Raw genomic sequence first — 22,308 nt, forward strand, 5'->3', positions numbered from 1 at the left:
GGGTCTCTTCTTCATAGGATCATAGACTTCAGAACTGGAAGAAACCTTTGAGATCATCTACTCTAGGCATTTTATTTGTTATATGACCCCTAGAGTTTTATGGACAATTAGAAAGAAACCTGACTTCTTTGAGACAAGTACACTGCTTTTTGGTGGGCTTCCTCAGACATATTTTCAGAATGTCAGGGTAAATAATGATACTGGACAGGAAATACTAAGTGACAAATGAGTGGTGTAGACTAAGTATGTTAAATGAAGGGTTGACTATCTTTTCCGATGGCCATAATGGCAGATAGTGTATTGTGAGAACTCTATCAGTTGACTACCATTGAAACTTGAAATTAAATCTGAAGCTTGAGGGAAGAATCCAGGAGACCCTTTTCAGCCTTGATGTTGATCTACCATGTTTCCTCAAGACTAATTAATATGTATTTGGGACATTGGTAGGAGGAAAGTACTAGCAATAGGACCTCCAGATGTTTTTCTTTTTTGGCTGCCATGAGGCTGAGCTTGCCTTATGAAGAGGGAGTCAAATGGACATTACCTTGGGGGCTCTTTTTGGCAATAGGTGAAATAGTTCCTAGGGGAGGAGGAATTTGTGAAAAGGGAGTCAGGTGAACATTACCTAGGAAGCTATGTTTGGCAATAGGTGAATAGTTCCTAGGGGAGGAGGAGATTGGGGAAGAAGTCAATTTAGTGCCCTGTAAAGTCAACCTGAATTTTAGTCATTAACTTCAATCCACAGGTGACCTCCAGGAGACTGTCTTCTTAGAACAGGGCTCACAATAAGTCAAGGGAAACTGACCTTTTTTCAGGTCTTGGCAGTTAACATTGTATTATAGTGGATGAATCACCAGACTTGAAGTTAGGAAGACCTGGATTCAAATCCTTCCTTGTGGATCAGTGGAATAAATTAGGAGTAAATGACCTCAGCAGTCTAGTGTTTGATAAACTCAAAGATTCCAGATTTTGGGATAAGAACTCACTGTTTGACAAGAACTTCTGGGAAAATTCAAATCCCATCACAGATATTTAGCTAGCTGTGTAACCTGAGACAAATTATTTAATCTCTTCCTAAATCTTTAAAATAAAGCTAGACTCAGAGACCATTAAGCTCTTTTGATAGTGACCATATGATCTTCCCTCTATAGGTATGATCCATCCTCTAGTATCTTACCTTCCACCCCCCTTGTGTTTTGTGGACATAGCTGAAAGTGGATTGATGATGCGTTTTAATTACCACTTAGTACTGTTGGCCATTGGAAATAAAGATTTGAGTAGATTTAATCCCAAGACAAATGATAACCTGTAGTACTTTTGTTTTGTTTTGTTTCTTTGTTGAAAAGGCTGCTCCGTTATGTAATTTTGTAATCCACAGCACAGAAAAACAGCCATTATGGTATAGGATCATAGATTTAGAACTGTAAGGGACCTTATAATCTAGACCATCTCCTAATTTTTTTTTTCTAATCCACTTCAATTTCTTTATTTGCAGAAAATGCATTTATGTCATTTATATTGTCACTGGGGAAAGATAAAGGAAACCCATAAGTAAGATTTATGTGTCAAAAAAAGAATATTTATTACATTATTTGATGTACAGCAAATCAAGATCTGAGGAGAGATGGAGACGAGAATGGAATGCTATCGTTCTTCAAATCCATGTCTAAATTGGTAGGGAGTAAGTTGTTATCCACTGCCACTTTTTTTTTTTCACGTTAAACATTATTTTATTTGGTCATTTCCAAACATTATTCATTGGAAACAAAGATCATTTCCTCCCCCCCTTCCCACCACCTCTCCCATAGCCGACGCATGATTCCACTGGGTATCATATATATGAATATAATATTCACATGTGTTCTTGGTTCAAACCCATTTCCATGTTGTTGGTATTTGCATTAGAGTGTTCATTTAGAGTCTCCCCTCAGTCGTATCCCCTTCCCCTCTGTAGTCAAGCAGTTGCTTTTCCTCCGTGTTTTTACTCTCACAGTTTATCCTCTGCTTGTGGATAATGTTTCTTAGATCCCTGCAGATTGTTCAGGGACATTGCATTGACACTAATGGAGAAGTCCATTACCTTCGATTGTACACAGTGTATCAGTCTCTGTGTATTATGTTTTCCTGGTTCTGCTCCTTTTGCTCTGCATCACTTCCTGGAGGTTGTTCCAGTCTCCATGGAATTCCTCCACTTTATTATTCATTTTAGCACAATAGTATTCCATCACCAACATATACCACAATTTGTTCAGCCATTCCCCAATTGATGGGCATCCCCTCATTTTCCAATTTTTGGCCACCACAAAGAGTGCAGCTATGAATATTCTTGTACAAGTCTTTTTACTTATTGTCTCTTTGGGGTATAAACCCAGCAGTGCTATGGCTGGATCAAAGGGCAGACAGCCTTTTATCACCCTTTGGGCATAGTTCCAAATTGCCCTCCAGAATAGTTGGATCAATTCACAACTCCACCAGCAATGAATTAATGTCCCTACTTTGCCACATCCCCTCCAGCACTCATTACTTTCCTTTGCTGTCATGTTGGCCAATCTGCTAGGTGTGAAGTGATACCTCAGAGTTGTTTTGATTTGCATCTCTCTGATTATAAGAGATGTAGAACACTTTTTCATGTGCTTATTAATAGTTTTGATTTCTTTGGCTGAGAACTGCCTGTTCATGTCCCTTGCCCATTTATCAATTGGAGAATGGCTTGATTTTTTGTACAATTGATTTAGCTCTTTATAAATTTGAGTAATTAAACCTTTGTCAGAGGTTTTTATGAAGATTGTTTCCCAATTTGTTGCTTCCCTTCTGATTTTAGTTACATTGGTTTTGTTTGTACAAAACCTTTTTAATTTGATGTATTCCAGATTATTTATTTTGCATTTTGTGACTCTTTCTAAGTCTTGCTTGGTTTTAAAGCCTCTCCCTTCCCAAAGGTCTGACATGTATACTATTCTGTGTTCGTCTAATTTTCTCATAGTTTCCTTCTTTATGTTCAAGTCATTCACCCATTTTGAATTTTTTTTGGTGTAGTGTGAGGTGTTGATCTAAACCTAATCTTTCCCACATTGTCCCCCAATTTTCCCAGCAGTTTTTATGAAATAATGGATTTTTGTTCCAAAAGCTGGGATCTTTGGGTTTGTCATAGACTGTCTTGCTGAGGTCACTTACCCTGAGTCTATTCCACTGATCCTCCTTTCTGTCTCTTAGCCAGTACCAAATTGTTTTGATGACCGCTGCGTTATAATGTAGTCTGAGATCTGGCACTGCAAGGCCCCCTTCCTTTGTATTATTTTTTTCATTATTTCCCTGGATATCCTTGATCCTTTGTTCTTCCAAGTGAACTTTGTTATGTTTTTTTCTAGATCAGTAAAATAATTTTTTGGAAGTTCCATGGGTATGGCACTAAATAGATAGATGAGTTTGGGTAGGATGGTCATCTTTATTATATTGGCTTGTCCTACCCATGAGCAGTGAATGTTTTTCCAATTGTTCAAGTCTAGTTTTAGTTGTGTGGAAAGTGTTTTGTAGTTGTGTTCATAAAGTTCCTGTGTTTGTCTCGGGAGATAGATTCCTAAGTATTTTATTTTGTCTAAGGTGATTTTGAATGGGATTTCTCTTTCTAATTCGTGGTGCTGAGCTGTGTTGGAAATATATAGAAATGTTGATGACTTATGTGGGTTTATTTTGTATCCTGCAACTTTGCTAAAGTTGTTGATTATTTCCACCAGCTTTTTGGTTGAATCTCTAGGATTCTTTAAGTAGACCATCATGTCATCCGCAAAGAGTGATAACTTGGTCTCCTCATTGCCAATTTTAATGCCTTCAATTTCTTTTTCTTCTCTAATTGCTACTGCTAGTGTTTCTAGTACAATGTCAAATAGTAGAGGTGATAATGGGCATCCTTGTTTCACTCCTGATCTTATTGGGAATGCATCTAGTTTATCCCCATTGCAGATGATGTTAGCTGATGGTTTTAGATATATACTGTTTATTATTTTTAGGAACGACCCTTCTATTCCTATGCTTTCTAGTGTTTTTAATAGGAATGGGTGTTGTATTTTATCAAAGGCTTTTTCTTCATTTATTGAGATAATCATGTGATTTTTGTTGGTTTGCTTGTTGATATGGTCAATTATGTAGATGGTTTTCCTAATATTGAACTATTTCTGCATTCCTGGTATAAATCCTACTTGATCATAGTGAATGACCCTCCTGATCACTGGCTGGCGTCTTTTTGCTAGTATCCTATTTAAGATTTTTGCATCTGTGTTCATTAGGGAGATTGGTCTATAGTTTTCTTTCTCCATTTTTGACCTGCGTGGCTTTGGAATAAGTACCATGTTTGTGTCATAAAAGGAATTTGGTAGAACTCCCTCTTTGCTTATTATGTCAAAGAGTTTGTATAGTATTGGGATTAGTTGTTCTTTGAATGTTTGATAGAATTCACTTGTGAATCCATCAGGCCCTGGGGATTTTTTCTTAGGGAGTTCTTTGATGGCCTGTTGGATTTCTTTTTCTGATATGGGATTATTTAAGAATTCTATTTCTTCTGTTAGTCTAGGCAATCTATATTTTTTGTAAATATTCATCCATATCGCCTAGATTAGCATATTTATTGCCATATAATTGGGCAAAGAAGTTTTTTAATGATTGCCTTAATTTCCTCTTTGTTGGAGGTAAGGTCCCCCTTTTCATCTATGATACTGTTAATTTGCTTTTCTTCTCTCCTTTTTTTAATTAGATTGACCAGTACTTTGTCTATTTTGTTTGTTTTTTCAAAATACCGGCTTCTTGTCTTATTTATTAGTTCAATAGTTCTATCACTTTCAATTTTATTTATTTCTCCCTTAATTTTTAGGATTTCTAATTTGGTTTTCTTCTGGGGGTTTTTAATTTGTTCGCTTTCAAGTTTTTTGATTTTCATGTCTAATTCATTGATCTCTGCCCTCCCTAATTTGTTAATATATGCACTCAGGGATATGAATTTCCCTCTGAGTACTGCTTTGGCTGCATCCCATAAGGTTGGAAGGGATGTCTAGCCATTGTAATTTTCTTCAATGAAATTATTGTTTCTATGATTTGTTCTCTAACTAACTGATTTTGGAGCATCATATTACTTAATTTCCAATTGATTTTTTATTTTGCTCTCCATGTACCCGTACTGATCATTATTTTTATTGCCTTATGACCTGACAAGGTTGCATGAATTATTTCTGCTTTTCTGCATTTGTATGTCATGTTTTTATGACCTAGTGTATGGTCAATCTTTGTGAATGTACCATGTGCTGCTGAAAAGGTGTATTCCTTTTTATCCCTATTTATTTTTCTCCATATATCTATTAACTCTTAATTTTTCTAGGATTTCATTCACCTCTTTTACCTCTTTTTTATTTATTTTTTTATTTGATTTGTCTAAATTTGATAGTGGTTGGTTCAGATCTCCCAGTAGTACAGTTTTATTATCTATTTCCTCCTTCAATTCTCCTAGCTTCTCCATTAGAAATTTGGGTGCTATGCCATTTGGTGCATACATGTTGATTAGTGATATTTCCTCATTGTCTATACTCCCTTTTTATCAGGATGTATTTATCTTCCCTATCCCTTTTAATCAGGTCTATTTTGGCTTTGGCTTTGTCAGATATCATGATTGCTATTCCTGCCTTCTTTCTGTCAGTTGAGGCTAATAGGTCTTACTCCAACCTTTAATTCTGACCTTGTGAGTATCTAGCCGCCTTATGTGTGTTTCTTGAAGACAACATATGGTAGGGTTTTGGATTCTAATCCACTCTGCTATTTGTCTATGTTTTATGGGTGAGTTCATCCCATTCATGTTCAATGTTATGATTGTCATCTGTGAATTCCCCAGCATTTTGATATCCTCCCCTAATTCTGACCTTTCTTCTTTTGCTATAACCTTTTAAACCAGTGGTTTACTTTAAATCAGTCCCTCTAGTCCCCTCCCTTGTTATGCTTCCCTTTCTGGCCCCTCCCTTTTTTTACCCTTCCCCTACCCCCTCTCCTCCCCTCCCTTTTTGTACTCCTTCCCTCCACCCCACCCCCTTAGTTTTCCCTTCTCCCTTACCCTGTTGGATAAGATAGAATTCAAGATCCCAATGAATCTAGATGTCATTCCCTCTCAGAGTTGATTTCTCTGATAGTAAGGTTTAATTAATACCAATTAGCACTCTTTTCCTCTCCTTATAAGAGAATTTCCCCCCTCCCCTTCCTTGTGTATCTTTGTGTGACAAAGGTTATTCTATTTAATTTATTTCTATTTCTTCAAGTATATCTTAGTACCATCATTAATCCCCACTCCCTTTTCTTTCTTTTTGTTTTTTTCCCCTCCAAATCATGTTAATGCCCCAATCTTTCCCTATGAGTGATTTTTTTGATTGCTCTATTAATGCATACAATTTTTGAAAGTTACAAATAACATTTCCTCCATATGTTAGTATATAATTTGATCTAATTGTAGCCCTTATAGAAGAGAGTTTGAATAAAAGAAAAAAAAACACATTTTTCTCCTTTTCCCTTTCTTTCATATTTACCTTTTCATGTTTCTCTTGCTCTTTGTATTTGGATGTCAAACTTTCCATTGAGTTCTGGTCTTTTCTTTGCAAATACTTGGAAATCTTCTATTTTGTTGAATGCCCATACTTTCCCCTGGATGTATATAGTCAGTTTTGGTGGGTAGCTGATTCTTAGTTGAAGATTCAGTTCTCTTGCCTTTCTGAATATTGTGTTCCAGACTTTGTGGTCTCTTAGCGTGTCTGCTGCTAGGTCTTGTGTAATCCTTATTGGCGCTCCTCTGTATCTGAAGTTTCCTTTCTTAGATTCTTGTAAGATTTTCTCCTTAGCTTGGAAGCTCTTGAATTTGGTGATTACATTCCTGGGGGTTGTCTTTTGGGGATTTAGTATAGAGGGTATTCTGTGAACCCTTTCTATTTCTATTTTGCCCCCTTGATTGAGAATATCAGGGCAATTTTCTTAGATGATTTCTTGTAGTATGGCATCTAGATTTTTGTTTATCTCTGGTTTTTCAGGTAGACCAATGATTCTTAAGTTGTCTCTCCTTCCTGTTTTTCCTGATCTGTCACCTTGTCAGTGAGATATTTTATGTTTTCTTCTAATTCATTAATTTTTTTTTACTTTGCTTTATTAATTCTTGTTGTTTTGCAAGATCATTGTCTTCCAGTTGTTTAATTCTGATCTTTAAGATCTGATTTTGCGGGGGCAGCTGGGTAGCTCAGTGAATTAAGAGCCCGTCCTAGAGACGGGAGGTCCTAGGTTCAAATCTGGCCTCAGCCACTTCCTAGCTGTGTGACCCTGGTCAAGTCACTTGACCCCCATTGCTTAGCCCTTACCACTCTTCTGCCTTGGAGCCAATACACAGTATTGACTCCAAGACGGAAGGTAAGGGTTTAAAAAAAAAAAAAGATCTGATTTTGCTTTTTCAGTTTGGTCTGCCCTTGTGTTTGAGGCTTCCAGCTCTTTCTCCAATTGGGACTTCTTGTCTGTCAGGCTGCTGACCTCTTTCTGAATTTTTTCCCATTTTTTTTGCCAGAAGGTTTCCATCTTTTGGATAAGCTCCATTTTGAGTTCTTCCAGAGCTGGTGGATAATTTCCATTTTGGGGGGGCATGTTTTGATTTTGTTTGAATGTCATCCTTGTTTTCCTCTGAAGCCTGGGTTTTCCCTCCATAAAATTTTTCAATAGTCACTTTTCCCCCTTTCTTCTTGGAGGGTTGATCTTGGGCAGTGTGAGCCGTCCCTTTGGTGATTTTCCCTTTCCTTTTTAGTCAGAGGTCTGGGTGAGATGGGCGGGTTTTCTGTGGATTTAAGTGGTGGTGATTTTGCCTCAGACTGGTTCTTCCCAGCCTCCGCAGTTTGTTAGTGTGCCCACCCCCGTGGTTTGTGGTCTCTTCTCTCACGTGTGCAGGAGTCTCCTGTAATACTGCTCTGAGGGGCAGTTCCCTGGTAGCCCTTGTCAGCTCCCTAGGACCCTGGCGTGCCCCCCTAACTACAGTGATGAGCAGAGCTGTTGCCTCAGGCAGTTTCTACAGTTTCTCGAGTCTCCACAGTGTTCGCAGTTTGCAAGAGTCCCAACGGTTTGCGTGCTCTCCAGTGCGCAGGCGTCTCCAGTGAAACTGCTCTGAGGGGTAGTTCCCTGGCAGTCCTTGTTAGATCCCACGGGCCCTGCTGTGCCCCACCCCACCCCACCCCAGACAGAGATGTTCCTCACTCAATGTCTCCAGTGAGAGTGCTGGCCCCTACTCTGGTTGTGTAGGTGGGGTGGGGGAGGGGTAGCTTAGCTCACATTTGTGTGCAAGCTTTTCCTCCTTCTTATAGCGTGGAAATGTTCAAATCCCATATACCTTCGTTGCTGTGGTGTACTAGAGCGTCCCTCCATTCTTCCAAGGATAATTTTTATGCTCTTTTGAGGTAGTCTATTTCATTTGGTGCCGGGGGAAAGAAAGTGATTCGTGTCTAGATTGCAGCCATGTTTACCCGGAAGTCCTCAGCTTCTTTAAAACTAAAAATCTTTTCCCCTCACCGTATCTCCTTATCCCCTTCTAAACTTCCAGGATGCCACTATAATTCCAGTCACATAGGCTCATGACCTCAGGATCATCTTAGGTGGTGTAATGGACAGAACACTAGTCCTAAAGTTAAGGAAACATGAGTTCGAATGTGGCCTTAGACAATTATTGTCTGTGTGACCCTGGGCAGGTGTTAATCATTTCAGACCTGGGCTCTCAAATCCCTTGAGATCTATGCCATTGTCAGTTATATCTTGCTAACCCTCCGCCATGGATTCCTTGTACTATCTGCATCCTCCTTTCCTACTCTGGGCAGTGGTTATAGGAAGTCACCCAGTCCTGCTGACTAGCCTACTACAAATCTATTTTCTGATCTCAAGTAGGTCTTCACTTCTGCCAGACAATACTTTTACTTCTTCCAAATCTATTCTTTATTGAACCTCCTTATAAAGGTTGTTCCAAACTTTTTCTCTTTACACTTATATTCCTTTTCCTCTCACCATTACAAGCTGAGGAACTTCTGTCAACATTTCCTGAGAAAACAGGCTATTCCCTAGGACTTCTCTCTCTGCTTTTCTGTTTCTCAAAACCCCTTGTCATCATCTCTCCTTGGCTCAGGTGTCTGATGAAAGGGCAGCTCCTCTCCTGGCCAAGACCAATGCTTTAAATCTGCCCTTGCTCCCATCCCTTCCAGCCTCTACCAGCAAACTGACTCATAGTCATTCCTCCTTCTTCAATCTTAAATTTCTCTTTATCTGTCATCTCCTTCCCTCCTATCTACAAACATGCCCATGTATTGCCCCCCCCCCACTTAAACCTTCACTTGACTTTATCATCTCCTCTAACTCTTATCCTCTTTTTCTCATTCCTTTCACTGCCAAATTCCTAGAAAAAGCTGTTTGCTCTCATTGCTTTTGCTTCCTCCCCTTTTATTTCTCAATACTTTGTGGTCTGGTTTCATCTCTCAATTGAAACTACTCTTTCTCATGTTGCAAGTTATTGCTTAATGGCCAAAGCTGAGAGTCTTTTTATCTATGCTTTTCTTTTCTGACCTCTCTTCATTCAGAATTTAATGATGATCATGATAATGATAAAAGCTAGCATTTATATAGCACTTTAGAGTTTGCAAAGCACTTTACATTGTTAGCTCACTTGATCCTCACAATAACCTTGGGAGTTAGGGACTGGTATCATCCCTACTTTACAAATGTCAAGGAGACTGAGGCACAGAGATGTTAAATGACTTCCTCATAATGACACAGTTGGTAAATGTCTGAGACCGGATCCATGTTCTGTTCATGATGCTATCTCTCTGGACCTATCTGGCACTGTTGAATTCCTTCTTCTTCCAGATACTACTCTTTCCTCTTTTTTGTGAAATGGTTCCCTCTTTGTTTACCTGTTTTCTGTTAGGTGTCTCTGTCTCAGCCTCTTTTGCTGACTCATTGTACATTTTCTACCCTGTCACTGCGAGTGTACACCCAAGCTCTATCCTGGCCTCTTTCCTTCCCACTTCCTTGGTGACTTCATCATTGTCTGTGGACTTGGATATCATCTCTATGCACATGCCTCTCAAATCTTGCCCTGTCTCCTCTTATCGTCTCCACTATCACCTAACCCTAACCAATTGCCAGTGACTGGATGTTACTTAGGCATTTCATATTCAGCATGTTCAACACAGAACTTGTCACTTCTCTCCAAATCCACTCATTTTCCTTTTCCCTTTTGTTGAGAGTGTTGTCCTTCCAGTTATCCCATCACCATCAAGATATACAACTTCAATATCATATTTAACTCCTCATAATCCCTCAACATCTCCCTCCCCCATATGTATTCAGTTGCCATGTGTTGTAGATTCTACATCTATGTCTTTCATATCTACCCCCTTCTCTCCATCGGGGCAGCTCAGTGGCTCAGTAGATAGGACCTGTGCCTGGAGTTTGGAAGTTTTGAGTTCAAATCCAGCCTCAGACTCTTACTAGCATCCTGTGAGTTTCCTTTGGAGTTCAGTTTAAAGAATACCTCCATGTAACTTTTCTAGATTCCCCTCAGCTGCTAATGGCCCCTACAAAAATTGCCTTTATTTATTTCATGCATATTTTTTGTATACTTAAGAGTATACTTAGGCTCTTGGTCTATGAACCTGTATATATGCACATTGTCTGCACAGATAGAAAGTAAACCCCATGGAGGTTGGTATTGTTTCCTTTTTGTCTTTGTGTTCCCAGCACCTTATCATAGCCTGGCACATAGATGTCACTTAGTAAATACATTTTGATTACTTAATTAGCATTCTGGGCATGCGTGCTTCCCCGAGTATTGTTGACTTTTTTCCATTGGCATTAATTAGATATGGCCTGTGCTATGACATTCACTAGTCACTTCTGTTGTTTCTTTGTAAAGGATTCACTCCCGTGAGCACTTCAAGAAGAAGTATGCTGTGGATGATGTGCAGTATTCAGATGAAGTGAGTATCTTTTTGTTGTTTTAACTAATAGTTTTTGACTGTAACTCATCCAAACAGTAATTTTACATAATTTAGTCTAATTTCCTAATTTATCACACTCTCCCATTCAGCAAGGAACTGGGCTTTCAGTTCTGGTTGCTCTTCTTTTCCCTCCAGATACTCTCCAGGTGATTTCATAAGCTCCCAGTGGTTCAGCTGTCATTTCTTTGCAGACCAATCAAGCCTTTAGCTCTCTTTTGGGCTCCAGTCCTATGTTTCTGACTCCCTGCTATTTAACTCCTCCTTATTCAGGCATCTTCAACTCCACATGTCCAAAATTGGAACCTATCTTTCTCCCTTGTTCACATTCCCTTAACTTCCTTATTTCTATCTATGGCATCACTCTTCTTCCACTCACCTAGTTTTACTACATAGAGTCACCCTAACCTTCCCAACCTCCCATATCCAGCCAGTTACCAAGTCTTATTGATGTAATTATATCACATTATATGTTGCATTTTTTTCTCTCTCAGTTTCTCTTTTTCTCTCACTCAATTACCATCCTAGTTTAGACCTTCATCACTTAGCTGGACTAGTATGTCAGCCTCTCAGTTGAGAGCTCTGTCTCCAGTGGGTCTCCAGTCCAATTTATCCTGCATGTAACTTACAAGGTGATATTCCTTAATTACAGGTATGAGCTTGTCATATAACTTGCTCAAGAAGTTTCCTCTAGGATAAAACACAAACTCAGTTCCTGGCTTTCAATATTTTCTTTTGCTGTAAATTTCTGGATCCTGTTCTACAATAGAAATATTTCCCTGTATTTATCCTTTTAACAAACTCTGTATGCACCCTTGCTAGCCTACTCATTCCAGTTCTCCCTGGAATTTCTTATATGAATTGTGGTGGTAATTTTTCTTCATTTAAAACCAATTCTTTATTTGTTTATTTTTTCAGTTACACAGAGAAAGAATTTTTCACAATTGTTTTCTGATATTTTAGGATTCAGGCTTTCCTTCCTCTCTCCCTTCCCCAAGACAATAAATAATCTGATGTAGGTTATACACATGCAATACTTATTTTTGTATTGCTCATGCCTTGATAGAAGACACATAGCACACATACAATAAAAAACTCATGAAGGAAATAAAGTGGAAGGTGGCATGCTTGATCTGCAATCTGACTCCAGCAATTCTTTCTTTGGCTATAGATAGCATTTTTCATCATGAGTTCCTTGGGATTTTTTTGGAAATTCCTTTGCTGACAATGGTTTAGTCCTTCATATAATATTTCCATTATTGTATCCATTGTTTTCCTGGTTTTGCTCACTTCACTTTGCATCAGTATATTTAAGTTTTTCCAAGCTGAACTTATTCTGTTCTTTATTTCTTATGGTGCAGTAGTAATCCATTTCAACCACATGCTATAACTTATTCATCCATTCCCCAAGTGATGAATAATCTTCAGTTTTCAATTCTTTGCCACTATAAAAATTGCTGCTAAAAATATTTTGGTACAGTTAGGTCCTTTTCTTTTATCTCTGGTCTCTTTTGGATGCAGACCCAATAGTTAGTATTGCTGGATCAAAGGATATACATCATTTTATGACCCTTTGAGTGTGCTCTCCAGAATGGTTGTATCAATTCACCGTTCCTTGGTGGTGACTTTACAAGTTATAGATCAGACAACAATCAGTCTTTGCCATAGGAAATAGCAGTTAGAAATTATTGAATCAGAGTCCTCTTTGGAAAGATCTCTATTTGTTTTGTTTTGAAATCCTTACCTTCTGTTTTTAAATCAGTACCATAGAATATTTTGACCTGGGTTAAAGATTGACCCCTAGAGCATAGCCCTGTTTGATGGTCTCTTCTTTCTCTAAAGGTCAGGCATAGTGGCATATGCTTTTAATCTCAAATATTGTTTAGGCTGAGATTCAGTCTGGAGTTCTAAGCCATAGTAGGCAGGTGTCCACACTAAGTTTGGCATTAATATGGTCAGTCTCTTGGAGCAGGGTTTGTATGTGCAGCTTTCGGCCTGCGAGAGGCTGCAAGGGGAGAAAGAGAGGATAGAGATAGAGTAGAAGTTTTGATCCCGCGAAGGGCGTGAACGAGCCGACTTTAGAGATGTGAATAACCGAGTCAGTAGACAAATATTATTTATATGAGCCACAGCTAAGCTCCGACCACTGAGTGTAATTATTCAGGCTGAAACCACCCAATGATCTCACTTTAACACCGTACCGATCAGAGCATAAAGCTAGCTCAGATGGAAAGGAGATCAGAAACTACAGGAGGTAGATAATGCTAGGTAGCATTAGGAGAAAGAGAGGAAGTAAGGCAGGCCTGGCCTAAAGACCAGGCCTTAGTGAGAAAGATAGAGAAGAGAGAGAGAGACAGGGGAGAAGATGCTCCTTGCCAAACCTGGGGATGCTGATCAAGTGGGCGGAGCTTACTGGAGCTTGTTTATTTATAGTCTTGCCAGCTCAATACATATTGAACAGTTATATGATACCTCAATACATATGGATGAGTTACCTGGGGTATTCCCATTGGATAATACAACTTATGACAAGGCGAAGGTGGGGTTATTATCCTCAGGTGAGTGGGACAAAGGAAAGCAAGGTTTCGCGCCTAAACTTCAGCCATGCTGGCAATAAAATTCATTGCCATGCACAGAATGGCCATGTGCTCACTCACATTCCTTGTTTCCCCATAATGTCTATGGGCTGGGCTGCTACAGTATGCAATGGGATGCAACTAGTTGTGTAAGGAGGGGTAAAGTAGTCTAACTGAAAATGGAACAGGTCAAAAGATCCCATGCAGATCAGTAGTGGTTCTAGTTCATGAGCAGACTTTGCATTTCTAGCCTGGATGAAATAAGGAGACCTACCCTTTAAAAAAAAAAAAGATTTGACCAAAGGCTGTAAACGAGAATCTAATTAATGAATATGCTAATTGTTCTGTATTGTGGTCATTAACCAGTGACACAGATATAAGGTACAAAGTAGATGGTTTTTACCTTGTAGATTTGATTCTATCAGGTACATGTAGGTAAAAGAAGCTTTAAATGTGTCCAAGTCTTTTAGGCCCTGAGGGCACCATTTAGTGAAGAGTAAAGAAGTAATTTAGAGTTAATATACTTCCCAGAATACTTCACATGCAGAGTATCTGATTCAGCTAGCAGAATGTGACCCATTAGAATTGTGTATCTGTACTCTTGAGTAGATCTGATCACTTCTACACTTGACCAGTCAGAAGGACCTTGTATTCATTGCATGTATGCACTCTGACCATATTGGTTTCCACTTTGCTGGTCAGTGAAGACAATACTTTCTGGAAAACCTTAGATAAATGCAAATTTCCAAGTCAGTTTGAGAATAAACTTTGAAAATAAAACATCTAGATCCTCATGATAGCACCATACTTTCCCCTGAATAGTCATGGATACCATCGCCCTGTTTTTCTCTAAGTTGGCTTATTTTTTACAAATAAAGCTCCAGCTTCATCCTTCTAACTTAGCCCAAATAAAAGTACTTACAGAAATAGCCCAACAACTGCAATTGTACAACCACATTTTCCCTTCCAAGCTCTCCTGTAAGCAGATGTTCTCTGTGGGCTTGTGCACCTGGTTATCTTTTAAAAAGTAGGGAACTCAACAGCATCTTTGCCAAGAGCTGTGGGTAACTTCTCTTCAGAATTGCTTGGGCAACCAGAGTCAGATTTTTCTTCAAGCCTGGTCTCTCCTGTAAGAACTTGAATCCTCCCTGTCATAGTCTAAACCTCCTAATTAACCTTGGCTGGGCAACATTTTCATTTTCATTCCAAGCCAAAGCTTTAGGGTTCTCTAGTGCAGGGGTAAAGAAGCTGTATTGGGGTAGCATTTTTAATACTTCTGGGATATGATTCTGGTTGTATGCTGTGGGAAATGAAGCTCTCATTTGGGTTTGGCATCTGGGGTATGTCCCTGGCTAGCTTTGGAAAAGCAGACGGGATGGGGCTAGCTTCACCACCTCTTTAAGTAAATGTGCCTGAGATTTCTTCCACTCCACCTAGTTTCACTCACTTACTGATACATCTCATGCTCGTTATTGCCTATGCTTATGCTATTCCTCTTACATTGGAGGACTTCCTTCCTTTTTGATGTCTCTCTAAATCCTAAAAGACCCAGTTTGAATCTCTCTCTTCCATGAATCCTTCTCTTATTTACACAGCCCCAAATGTTCTTTTGTAACTAGAAATACCTGGTTTTGAATCTTGTACAATTACCAGCAATATAACTCCAGACAAGTCCCTCAACTTCTTTCTGCCTCAGTTTCCTCATAAGTAAAATGAGGATAAGAATTACCACTACGTGATAGAGTAGCTGTGAGAATCAGATGAGAAATGTTCCTATTATGATTGTGATTATCATTAAAGTATGCCCCTGTCCATCATTTTGGAATATAGTCAATTTAGTTTAGCACATGATGTGCTTTACCAGTCTTCTCTGGCTATTTTAGCTCCCCCCCCCCCCCAAAAAAAAGATTGTGTCTTCTTTCTTGGATCTCTCACAGTGCCCAGCCCTGGATAAATCCTGACTTTTTTCTGTATCTTCAAGCACCAGGCTGTTTTTGGTATCTAATAATGGCCAGGGAATGTATTAATATGGATATGACCTGTCACTTTAATATCCTTGATTGGAACATCTAAAATAGTTCCAAAAATTATTTTGCATGCATGAAATAAGGTGCCTTGTCAGTTATCTAAAGTCAGTTTAAGCATCAGAGGCAGTGAGGAACCTGCTGAGTTTGGATTCTGACTTGTTGCTGCTCCATCCCTAGCCACATGGGGATTCTTTTCACATTTTGTTTCTGCTCTGATAAGATCCAGCTTAAAGTCAGTGTCCTTTGAAGCTCCAGATATAAGTACCTCCTCTCTCTAAAACCTTGAAGGATACGTGGTCTGCTGGCTAATATTAGGTGCCTTAGGAACTGGAATCCTGGAGTATATACCTGATACTACTGGTGATTCATTTCTGTGATCTCTGTTGAGACCATCTCTGTGTAAGAGCCTACCCAGCCACTGACTGGCATTTTTATTTCAAGATGAAAAAAATTCCATTAAAAAAGTACCATGGGTTTTTTTTGGGAGGGGAGTTGGGGTATCAGGTCCTAACATAAATTGGTTTCCAATTCCAGTACTTTTCAGTAAAAATAGAGATATTCTTTGCCATAAGAATGGAGGTCTCTTGAATAGTGGACTTAGAGACTTGACACTAGGGTTAGTTTTTGTTTTTAACAATATCCTTTGTGTATTAGCCTCTAAGAAGGGTTTATTGAGTAGATTAAAGTCAGCCTAAAGTAGAAAGGAGCCCCACCTTAACCTATCTAGTCTACCTAGTTACCACTCTGCTGAGGATACCCAGGGGCCCAAAAGAGCCAATTTCACATGAAGTGAAATGGAGTCTATAGAATCTATTACTCTTTAGTACCTCCTTGTCTTGAGATACAGGACAGGAAAGCAGATTTCTAAGCTGTGGGAATTGGAGGTAAATACCTTCATTCACTATTCACAATGAATAGTGGAGAATGGGACAGTGGAGAGCAGCAGGAATCTTACTCTCCAATTGGCCCAGGTGGACTTTGTTTGCTCTCAACTGTTGGGGTATGCCAGAAGGAGAAGAAGCTCTATGAATTTCCTCCTGTGTGTATAAGGAAGAACTTACTAGTAAAAATGTGGTCATATTCTGGGCATTCTTAGTGACTTGTAAGATAGCCATAAATGTGGGAAAAAATGAAAAGGACTAGAAAAGTTGAGACTCTTGCTATTTAGTTTGTAGAAGAATGTTGGTCCTCTGCCCTCCTCCCAATTATTTTGTATATATTTTATAGCTATCTATGAATATGAAGTTATCTTGAAACCCTCCTCACCCCCACACTCCTTGAAGAATTTAAGTTTATTGAGTGTAGACACTGATTCCCTTCTGTATTTTGATTTTCATCATGGAGCACAATATAGATACTTAAACACCTTTTAATTGATCAAATATCTCATTAGAGCTTATTAACTTAATGTCGTATGTGAAATGTTTATTATTAGCTTAATAATTTTAAAGATCATAGGTTTTAAAGCTGGAAGGAAACTTAGGGCCCCTCTAATCCAGCTCCTTCATCTTTCAGATGAGGAAAATGAAGCCTAGAAAATGGGGGTAGGGGAAGGTAGTGATTTGTCCAAGGTGACACAAGTAGTGAGTGGCAGAGCGAGGATTAGAATCCAAGACTTTTGACTTCAAATCCACAGTTCTTTCAGTTGTTCTACAGTTAACTAGTGTCCTCTGGTACCTTGATTTATTCTCAAGTTATAATGGATACAGAGCATAAGCAGTGAATAACGTCAAGGGAGGAGATAGAAAAATCCAGAGGATTAAAAGAACCAGACACATGTAGCATTTAGCATGGAGACAAACTGCCCTACACTCCTCAGTAGGCACTAAGGACCTTGCTATCTCACTGCCTACAACAATAATTCATGCTCATGATAATGACCCTGAGTCATCAGGAAAATGTTAAATTATGCTTAGTAAATGCACACTGTTCAATAGCAAGGCAAAGAGTTTGTTATTAAAAAAAAAAATCCTTTACCTTAAAATGGTCAATATTTAAAAAAATGTTTTGACTCTTTAAAAAGAAGATTTAAATTTAAGTTCTCTTTTTTTTAAAAAATCGTTCATTCAGAGACCCTGCCCTCCAGGTGTATCTGATCATTTCAAAGTCACTCCCTCTTGGTCCACCATTAATATAACAATAGCCATTTAATCACCATTCCCCAAGAATAAGTGCTCTTGGAGTAGCAAACAGGACCTGGTTCAGAAATTTGGCCTGGTGCTACTGGGAAGCAGTTGTAGATTCTCAGAATGAAGAAGCAAACCCAGGAGGCATCTTACATATGCTGTGTGTGTCTCCTTTCCCCTTAAATTGTCATAGAAGCTAGTCTGCCTGAAAACACTGACTACCATTTGAAGTAAAGCAAGGGCATTTAGTGAAGAAGGTTTTATAAAAGCTAAGAGGTCTCTGGAGACCATTCGCCTATGGAAATGAGGGGCCCAGGTTGACATTGCTGGGCTTTCAGTGATGGGCCTCAATGTTTAGTGGACGAGACACCGCATTGTGTGTTACTTTAATTTTTTGTGGCATGAGAGCAGAATATGCTGATGACTGTGAGCTGCTAATGGGTCTCAATGGAAATGATAGAGGGCTGGATTCAGCATAGACTTGGAAATGCTTCATTGCCCCCCGAGGTAACTGGGGTCCACTCAAGCATTTGTAATCAATAAAAGATGATCCAGAGCACTGAACAACAAACACACAGCTTACAACTGTGTCAGAGAGGAGCAGCAGCCTGTACCAGCTTTATTGGGCAGCACAGTAATGGCCACATTTCTCTTCCATTATTCTTGACTCTTGTGTCCTGATAGTCATCTTGGAGGAAAAAAACCATTAGCCTACACATTTGTTATCGCCTGTCCCTGCTCTCTTTCCCAAGGACAATAGCAGATGTAATCCCCAAATGCTATTACCTCCCTTTGTTTCAACAACTGTAATTGTTAGAAATCATTTCATGATGGTAAATGGAGACAGATCATGACAAGTCTACAAGACACACTGCTGTTAACACATGTCCCTGGGGTGGTTCTGCTTTTTTTTTTTCCCTTCTAAATGATTCTGGTTCCCAGTCTCCAGGAGAGAAGGAGATGATGGTAAGACAGAAGAGAATCTCTTTCAAACAAATTTGCTTTTAATTGTCTAACATAGAGAACCTGTGACTTCTCTGGTTTGGACTGGGTAACTGCCTGCTTCTGTGGAACTTGCTTTTTGCCTTTTTAATGGTTTCTACTAACCAAATGCACTTTTTCATTCTAAATTTTAGATTGCCACAGTCTTGACTTCATTGACTCCATCAGTTCTTCTCACCTTGGTAAGTGATGCTTATTTTTCTAGGCCCTAGGAACTTTTTGGTGTCTGATGCTAGTCTGCCCCAGAGATTAGTGAATTGAAAATCTCTCCCTGCACAGGTAAGCTTCATATAGCAGTGAAGTAACAAAAGAATGAATATTTAGTGAGTTTCTTCACTATTTGATTAAATCTCATCAATAACTTGTGGAAATCACATTTCATTATAACTGTCTGGGTATCTTGTGGAGAGGACACCCTGTTGGCTACCTCCTCAGTATGCCATATATGGCAACTTCCAAGTATGACTGACACCTTATTAAAGGAGTAAAGTTAGAGCCATAAGAGAGAACTGACAAATACAGCATCAACATAGATTTCGAGGCTGAATATCATGGCAAAAGCATGATGGAATGGGGAGTCAGGAGGTATGAGATCTAGTCCTAACCCCATTGCATGACCATGGACAAGTCATTTCCTGTCTTATTACCTCATTTGTAAAATGATGGACTTGAATTAGATAAGATTCCTTCCAGCCCCAGTATTTCATGTACTGGAATGAGCAAACATAGTTTCAGCCACATTTTACTCTACTTCTCCCATGCAATTCTTAGTGAAATTGAAAAGAAATAATAAGACAAACCCTTACCACTTTGTCTCTTTGAATTACCTTTGTCATTGAGGAAATATTTTCAACTGAGCATTTCAGCAGAGTAAGACTCTAAAGGTCAGCAGCCTTAGCTTCTTTGACATCTGGGACTGTTGCATGCCCAGAAAATATTTTAATAAAGCTAAATTAGTGGTGGTGGTTGTCTTAGGACTATGATGTAGGAAAACCTTGATTTGAATTTCCACATGAAGTAATATACCATTTTTATATCGATGGAATTCATTCCATTTTGTTGAAGTCCTAGATTTTAAAATAAGAAAATGTAACTCTCCTTACTTGTTCAAATTATTTTTTCCCCCTTTCATTAGTTGATCTTTACAGAAACATTTTCTCTTCATTATTTTTTTTAACACTTCTAGCAAGGTGTCTCTGTTGAACTCTGTTGTTTTGACTGCTTGGCAGAGAAGTTATATTGGATGATTATGGGGCAAAGAATTGTTTTAATGTGTTCTATTTGTGGAGTAAAATTAGACAGTTTCTTGGGGAATAGACATTATTTTAAAATCTCTTGCTAATCTAACAATGATTCATTTTACCTCTGAATCACTGCTTTTTTTTTCTTCTCATGTTTTCTTCTGTTGTTCCTTCCAGGGTTTTTTTTTCCCCGTTAGGGAAGGAAAAGAACATAGTACATCTTCATGAATTTATAGTAATAAATGCTTGTCCTGTATAAGATTTCTACCCACATCTTATAGATGAGCTAACTTTGACAATACTCTCTGGGATCTATTAATGTTAATGGTATTTGTGTGTGCAGAATAAAGGGGGAACCAGATTTGTCATCCATGTCTGAAGATTTAGAATCCTCAGACTGATCTTCCCTCCCACCTTTACTTAGTGAACTGCTTGGCCATTAGCTGACAATTGCCCTTATCGACTCACAGGAAGAGACTTTTATTAAGGATCCTGGGGCATTGTTGTGTTGTCTTACCTTCACTTTCCCCAAAATGCTGTAGGCAGCTTTGAGTTTTGTATAGTTGACTAACTCTTGTGAGTTGTGAGGAGAAAGGAAACATAAGAGTAGGATTTAGCTATCCAGTTGAATAGTTTCATCTTTTGGGGAAGAGGAAGGATAGGAATTGGCTTTTGAGACCTTTATTAGTGTGTTGCTCTGCTTACTCTTTGTGGTGCTTATGTGGGCTGCCTGATTAGTCGATGGAAATCTGGAAATTACGATGGTGTTGGGCTGGTACTGACAAAGATGATTCTCTTTTTCTTCTCCTTTCTAGCGTGGTGTTAATACTGACAGTGGCAGTGTATGCCGGGAGGCTTCATTTGAAGGCATCAGCCAGTAAGTTAATAGCTGGGCTTAGGTGGGGGCAAGGTAGGGGAGGTGAGGGGCAATGGGGGTTTGAACATCTTAATAAATTGTTATGCTCTGTCCAATTAAGTTTTCTTACAAGTGTTTCCTTAACTACAAATTGTTGTTAAAGCCACAAAGATTTTTTTTTTTTTAGAACAAGCTTGCTTTGGTCTGTTTAGAAAATGTTCAGAAAAATTGGCTGCCAGAAAGCCTTTCAAGTTTTACTTTAAAGAAAAAACACTATGCTTCTGCTTTGTTCTAACCTAAGCAAGTACGTGACACTCAGTACTTAATGAACACTGGCAGAGAAGGTTCATTTTTCTTGAAATATATGACTCCCCCACTTTTGGTAGTTGAAACTTATACGTTCTTTGATCCCCATTTTCATCTCTCTGCCAGAATCCAAAGTTTAGGCCACCCTCTCCTCTTGCCTAGATTATTATTTTCTAAATACATTTTTATCGATAGCCTTTGTTTTTAAATCATCTGTATTTTCCATTTATCCCTTTCTTCACTCCCTCTCTCTGCTCCTCCTTTTCTCTCTGTCTTTCTCTTTCTTTCTCTGTCTCTGTCTCACACACATACTCTCTCTGTCTCTCTGCCTCTTTCTCTGTGTCTCTCTGTCTCTCTCTCTGTCTCTCTGTCAAGATCCACCTAATTGGTCTCCTTGACTTCAGTCTCTATGATAACTTAATTACTCTGTCAGTATCTTTTCTCTGCAAAACTTTATTCTTATTATTTCTTTGCTCAAAAACATTAAGTGACTTCCTGCTGCTTACTAGATAAAGTCTAAACTCTTCAATCAGGTATTCAAGGCCCACAGAATAGCTTCATCTTACATATCCAAGTGAATTTTTCATTGCTCCTGTCTTGGCATCTTCTGTTCTTCTTTATTATATACATTCTCATCACCATGTCTCTGTTCATACTATTTCTCAAATACTTAGACAATTCTATTTATCCATTAAGTCCAAACTCAAGTCTCACCTCCAAACAAATTGACCTCAACCCTCTTTGATCTCTCCTTTCTATTTAATTGAGCAAATATTCATTGAGTTCTTGGGGAACTACTGTGGTCTTTGATTTCAGGCAAAGGAAACATAGAGGTAGACATGTTTAGAGAGGAAGTATTAGAATGGAAGTATTGAGTGATCAATTTGGAAAAGTTAGTTGAAGCCAAATCAGTGCTGGACATCTAGGTTATAGGATCCTTTTTTATAGCAGTAAGGGTCAAAGCCTTTAGAGTGGTTGGTTTTGTCAAGGAATAAAGTATGTAGAGAGAATTGCAGAGAGCTAAGAATGAAAAACTGGTCACTGCCAACTTTAGAAGGTAGACAAGATAGAGAAGGCAACTTAAGAAAGGAATACTGGAGTGTTCATAAAGCTAGTAGGAGCATAGTCGAGTATAATATATATA

General features: G+C 38.8%; 1 protein-coding gene across 1 annotated transcript in view; it reads left to right on the forward strand.

Moving 5' to 3' along the window:
* The window catches only part of PEPD (peptidase D), a 280,769-nt gene that overhangs the window by 47,133 nt on the left and 211,328 nt on the right, over positions 1 to 22,308 (forward strand). Inside the window, exons 4-6 of the mRNA XM_007474760.2 lie at positions 10,949 to 11,012; positions 18,896 to 18,943; positions 20,818 to 20,879. Of these exons, the coding sequence (XP_007474822.1) occupies positions 10,949 to 11,012; positions 18,896 to 18,943; positions 20,818 to 20,879 (174 nt within the window). The remainder of the gene's footprint in view (positions 1 to 10,948; positions 11,013 to 18,895; positions 18,944 to 20,817; positions 20,880 to 22,308) is intronic.

Source organism: Monodelphis domestica, chromosome 1, assembly GCF_027887165.1.
Source record: "Monodelphis domestica isolate mMonDom1 chromosome 1, mMonDom1.pri, whole genome shotgun sequence".
In the NCBI taxonomy this organism is placed as follows: Eukaryota; Metazoa; Chordata; class Mammalia; order Didelphimorphia; family Didelphidae; genus Monodelphis; species Monodelphis domestica.